Source organism: Anolis carolinensis, chromosome 4, assembly GCF_035594765.1.
Source record: "Anolis carolinensis isolate JA03-04 chromosome 4, rAnoCar3.1.pri, whole genome shotgun sequence".
In the NCBI taxonomy this organism is placed as follows: domain Eukaryota; kingdom Metazoa; phylum Chordata; class Lepidosauria; order Squamata; family Dactyloidae; genus Anolis; species Anolis carolinensis.
This window is the reverse complement of record NC_085844.1, coordinates 97554002-97560001: the sequence shown is the minus strand read 5'-3', so window position 1 is coordinate 97560001 and position 6000 is coordinate 97554002. Positions and strand designations below refer to the sequence as shown.

At 49.6% G+C, this 6000-nt stretch overlaps 1 protein-coding gene across 1 annotated transcript in view; it reads left to right on the top strand.

The window, feature by feature from the left end:
• Window positions 1–365: 365 nt before the first annotated feature.
• Window positions 366–6000, top strand: part of gabbr2 (gamma-aminobutyric acid type B receptor subunit 2) — a 444511-nt gene continuing 438876 nt past the window's right edge. Inside the window, exon 1 of the mRNA XM_003219823.4 lies at window positions 366–1240. Coding sequence (XP_003219871.2) covers window positions 905–1240 — 336 coding nt within the window. The 5' untranslated portion in view covers window positions 366–904. The remainder of the gene's footprint in view (window positions 1241–6000) is intronic.

The window sequence follows — 6000 nt, the reverse complement described above, 5'->3', positions numbered from 1 at the left end:
GCCTGGCTGGTTGCTGCCTGGGGGAATCCTTTGCTGGGAGGTGTTAGCTGGCCCTGATTGGGCTTCGTCTAGTCAAGCAAGGAAGGAGGAAAACCACTTTGGGGGAGGACGTGAGAGTCCTTGTGGTATCAGAAAAAGAAATCAGATAGAGGGGCGTTTTCCATAGAGCTGAACGCATGGGTCTGGAGACGCCCTTCAGCTACCAAGAGTCAATTAGCGTCCACCTGTGTGAGGGAGAGCGCGCGCGAGCGAGGGCGTGAGAGGCGGGAAGACAATATCACCCCGAGCCCCCATTTTCCCGCCTTTTTCTGTCTCTGGGTTTTTTTTGGGGGGGGGGGGTAATGGGACGTGCCCGAGCCTTGCATCTTCTCTTGGTGCGTCTCGTGCGTCTGTGCGAGAAAGGGAGGGGGGCGGTGAGGGAGTGTGTATGTGTCGCCTCCTCGGCGGCAGTAGCAGCAGCAGCAGCATTGGAGGGAAGGACAATCCCGAGCAGCAGCACACAAACAAGCCTTCTCTGGGGAAGGAAGGGAAGAAGCATTGAGGAGCGGAGCCTAGGAGGAGCCCCTCGCCCAGGAAGCCGCCGTGGTGCTGGTGCTGAGGGAGGACTCCGGGGGAATGCGGCACTGAGGGAAAGAGGAGAAGGCGCTTGCTTTCCCGTTTGCCTTCCTTCCTCGCTTGGCTAGGACTCCCCTCAGCCTACCTGGCTTGGAAGGAGACGGAGCGCGCCCTCGCCCAGCCTGGCCGGGGCTGAGTGAGGGGCTGAGGAGGCGCCAAAGCGAAGCAAAACAGGAGGAGCAGCCGCAGGAGCAGCATCTCGCTTTCCATTGCCAGCCCTAAGGAAGGAGCAGGCGCCATTGCCAGGAGGCTTAGCGCTGGGGCCCCCTCCTCCTTTGCCCCCACAAGGATGCCTTCTTCTGCCTCCCCCCGGCGGCCCAGCCCGGCCCCTCCGCCCGCGTGGCCCCTGCTGCTGCTGCTCTTCCTCCTCACCTTGGCCTCCTCCTCCTCGTCGTCGTCGGCCTGGGCGCGGAGCAGCTCCCGAGCGCTGTCCGGGATGCCCCCCTCCTCTTCCTCCAGCAGCACCCCCATCGCCATCATGGGCTTGATGCCGCTCAGCGACGCCGTGGAGAAGGGCAAGATCGGGCGCGGGGTGCTGCCCGCCATGCAGCTGGCCATGGAGCAGATCCTCAACGAGTCCTTGCTCAGCCCTTACGCTCTGGACCTGCGCTACTACGACACCGAGGTGAGGCTGGCATCTGGGGATTGGGGTCCAGGCGAGCTTTGCAATTGGAGCCCCCCCCCCCCCCCCCCAGTTCTTTGGGAGCCCTTCCACACAGAATATCAAGGCAGAAAATCCCACATTTTCTGAGTGTGGACTCAGATAACCCAGTTGAAAGCAGATATGGGATTTTCTGCCTTGATATTCTGGGATATAGGGCTGTGTGGAAGGGCCCTAAGTACCTTTCCATACAGCTGCATCAAATCCACACTGAACTGGCTTATCTGGCAGTGTGACTCTGGGCCCTTCCACACAGCCATATAACCTGGAACATCAAGGCAGAATAACCCACAATATCTGCTTTGAACTCAGTTATCAGAGTCCACACTACCATATATCCCAGTTCAAAGCAGATAATGTGGGATTTTATTCAGCTATGTAAAAGAGGTCTCAGTTCAAAGCAGATATTGTGGGTTATCTGCCTTGATATTCTGGGTTGTTTAGCTATGTGGAAGGGCCCTAAGCCTCTTCACTCCCCTCCCTCCACACAGCTGTATCAAATTCCACATTTTCTGCTTTGAACTGTAATATATGGCAGTGTGGGCTCGGATAACCTAGTACAAAGCAGATATTGATGGTTATCTGCCTTGGTATTCTGGGTTGTTTAGCTGTGTGGAAGGGCCCTAAGCCTCTTCACCCCTCCCTCCCTCCCTCCCTCCACACAGCTGTATCAAATCCCACATTTTCTGCTTTGAACTGTAATATATGGCAGAGTGGACTTGGATAACCTAGTACAAAGCAGATATTGTGGGTTATCTGCCTTGATATTCTGGGTTGTTTGGCTGTGTGGAAGGGCCCTAAGCCTCTTCACCCCCCTCCACACAGCTGTATCAAATCCCACATTTTCTGCTTTGAACTGGAATATATGGCAGTGTGGACTCGGATAACCCAGCACAAAGCAGATACAGTAGAGTCTCACTTATCCAACACTCGCTTATCCAATGTTCTGGATTATCCAACACATTTTTGTAGTCAATGTTTTCAATACATTGTGATATTTTGGTGCTAAATTCGTAAATACAGTAATTACTACATAGCATTACTTTGTATTGCACTACATTTTCTGTCAAATGTGTTGTTAAACATGATGTTTTGGTGCTTAATTGGTAAAATCATAACCTAATTTGATGTGTAATAGGCTTTTCCTTAATCCCTACTTATTATCCAACATATTCGCTTATTGAACGTTCTGCTGGCTCGTTTATGTTGGATAAGTGAGACTTTACTGTATTGTGGGTTATCTGCCTTGATGTTCCAGGTTATATGGCTGTGTGGAAGGGCCTTAAGCCTCTTCAGCCCCTTCCACAAACTGTATTAAATCTACACTGAATTGGTTTATCTGGCACTGTGGACTCAGGCACTTTTCACACAGCCATATAACCCAGAATATGTTGTGGAAGGCTTTCTTGGCCGGAATAAGTAGTTTGCTGTGAGTTTTCCAGGCTGTATGGCCATTTTTCAGAAGCATTATCTCCTGACCTTTCGCCCACATCACTTCCCAACAAAGGGTTCCCCCAGGCAGGAAGCAGGCAGGCTTTGAAGCTGCAAGGCTAATCAAGCTGGCCAATTGCAACATTCACACTTCCCTCATATCGACCAGAGTTCTTTCTCCCGTCCTGGATCTTCCACAGATATATAAACCCCATATCCTCACAGCCTCTGAGGATGCCTGCCATAGATGCAGACGAAATGCCAGGAAAACTCACAGCAACCTAGTAACCCAGAATATCAAGGCAGAAAATCCCACAATATCTGCTTTGAATTGGGTTATCTGAGTCCACACGGCCATATATTCCAGTTCAAAGCAGAACATGTAGGATTTTATTCAGCTGTGTGGAGGGGGCCTCAGATAACCCAGTTCAAAGCAGATATTGTGGATGATCTGCCTTGATATTCTGTGCTATAGGGCTGTGTGGAAGGGCCCTAAGACCAACCTAGCATGGTAGAAAAGGATTGGCAGAGGTAAAGGTCGGCTAGCCATTTCTTGGAGTTTCTCGCTCTGCGTTTGGGGCTTGCCTCTTGGGGGGGAAATAAGAGAAGGAAGGACACGATCCTTTGGAAACGGAGTCACTAAGGGCCCTTCCACACAGCTGAATATAATCCCAAATTATCTGCTCTGAACTGGGATATGGGGCAGTGTGGACTCAGATAACCCAGTTCAAAGCAGATATTGTGGGATTTTCTGCCGTGTTATTCTGTGTTATATGGCTGTGTGGAAGGGCCCTGGTGAGCATCTGCCCGACACGCTCTGTGGCCTCGCTTCCCGCATTGAGAAAGCAAGAGAGCGAAAGAGGGACCCGCCGTTTGAGGCTCCGCCGCCCGCTTCGGCGAGCATCTCCTTTCCCTGCCCAGGAAGTCCCTTCAGCAACAGATGCCCGCCGGTGAGCTTGGCCACCCAGCCCAATGCCCTGCCATGCAAGGAGATACAAAGCCCTGCCGCTTGATGCGCCCCTTTGATGGACTCCTGAAGGGCGAGCAGAAAGAAGGCCGGGTTTCTGGGGCTTTAGTTAGGGAGAGAAAGAACGAAATAGAAGGATAGAGAGAGAGGTTTGTCCTTTCCCTCCGCCTCGTGTGCTGCCTGGCGCTTCCATCAGTAAACACACAATGCATCCTCCCCTTGTCGCTCTCTCCTCGCTCTCTCGGTTCTCCCTCTAGCTAACTGTCAGCCAGGTGCATCTTTGCTCACAGAGGATAGCAGCAGTACCATTGGGCTGGCTTGTTGTGAAAGGAGATCGGTTCCCGCCTGGAAAGAGTTAATTTTGCAGTCCCCCCCTCTCCTCCCCCTCCTCTTCCTCCTCCTCCCACCCGGCTTGTCGCCGTTGCAATGCCTAATTCCTCCTCCTGCCAACGCCGGGCACCCCGTCCTTCCTTGCACTTGGTGAGGAAGGTGGGCGAAGGGCTCCAGTCCCAGCCACTGCGAAAATGCCCCCTTGAGGTGTGCCATTTGGATCAAAAGCAAAAACACTTTAGTTCTTCCTTAGCTGTATTGTGGGCGCACTGGAGGGTTTTATTGTTTGGGGCTTGCTGGTTTTTTTGTGTTTTGTTTTTTTGGTTACAATTCAAGCGAACGTGTTTGCGGCAAAGAACTGCTGATTCAGTGTGGGACCTTTCCTGAAGGTGGCAGCATTTTCTTATGTAACACTTGGGCCCGAAGATCAAGCTGGCCCCTGCTGTAAAAGTCTCACAAGCAAGGTGTTCGCTTTCCCTGTCCCAAATGGGTCTAAAATAAGTGCCCTGCGCCTTTGTCCTGTTCTGCACTGGGTGTTTGGGCAGGTGCGCTTGCAAATCAGCAACATCGAAGTTTGCTAAGGAACAAACAATTCAGTGTCGGGTTCCTTTCTGTTTTCCAATTCATTGGCTTGGGTTAAAGTGACTATAGGTTACCCCGTACAATGCATTTTCCTTTTTTTTTTTTTTTTGCTTAGATAGAAGCCGAGAAACAGCAGAATCTTAAGGAGCTGTGTAATACGAATTTTCTGTTATCTTTCTGTAACTACTGTCTCACTAAGCTTGTAGTAATATCTTTGGAAACATTTCTTGATCAGCTCTAGGAAGCTTCACCGAAGGGAGGGGTGGCAGTGCATCTTATTTTTGTTCAATATTATATATATATTTGCCATGCTATAGCTTTACTCATGATAAGCTATGATTCAGGGTGCATCTACACTATAGAAGTTGTAGTTTCACGTGGCCTTTAACTTTGTCTGCTTAATAGGGCTGGTGCCTCACAAAACTACAACTCTCTGGGTTGCTGTGAGCTTTCCGGGCTGTATGACCATGTTCCAGAAGCATTCTGCCCTGACGTTTTGCCCACATCTATGGCAGTCATCCTCAGAGGTTTTGAGGTCTGTTGGAAACTGTTGGATATATAAAGTGAGGTTTATATATCAGTGGAATGTCCAGGGTGGGAGAAAGAACTCTTGCCTGTTTGAGGCAATTGTGAATGTTGCATTTGGCTGCCTTGATTAGCATTTAATGGCCTTGCAGCTTCAAAGCATGGCTGCTTCTTACCTGAGAGAATCCTTTGTTGGGAGGTGTTAACTGGCTCTGATTGTTTCTTGTCTGGAATTCCCCTGTTTTTTGAGTTTGTTCTTTATTTACTGTCCTGATTTTAGAGTTTTTAAAATACTGGTACTAGATTTTGTTCATTTTCATGGCTTCCTCCTTTCTGTTGAAATTGTCCACATGTTTGTGGATTTCAGTGGCTTCTCTGTGTAGTCTGACATGGTGGTTGTTAGAGTGGTCCAGCATTTCTGTGTTCTCAAATAACAATAAACAATCAGGGCCAGTTAACACCTCCCAACAAAGGATTCCCCTAGGCAAGAAGCCCCTAGGCTTTGAATCTGCAAAGCTATTCAATACTTATCAAGCTGGCCATATGCAACATTCACACTTGCCCCAATGCCGACCAGAGTTCTTTCTCCCACCCTGAACATTCCACAGATATATAAACTCCATTTGCCTAGTTTCCAACAGACTTCACAACTTCAGAGGATGCCTGCCATAGATGTGGGTAAAACACCAGGAGACAATGTTTCTGGAATATGGCCGTACAGCCTGGAAAGCTCATAGCAACCCAGTGATTCTGGCCATGAAAGCTTTTGACAACACTACAACTCTCTGATTTCCATAGCATTAAGCCAAGGCACTTGAAGTGGTGTCAAATTGCATTCTACAGTGTATATACACCCTAAGAAAGAAGACTGTGACCATGAAGAGTAAAT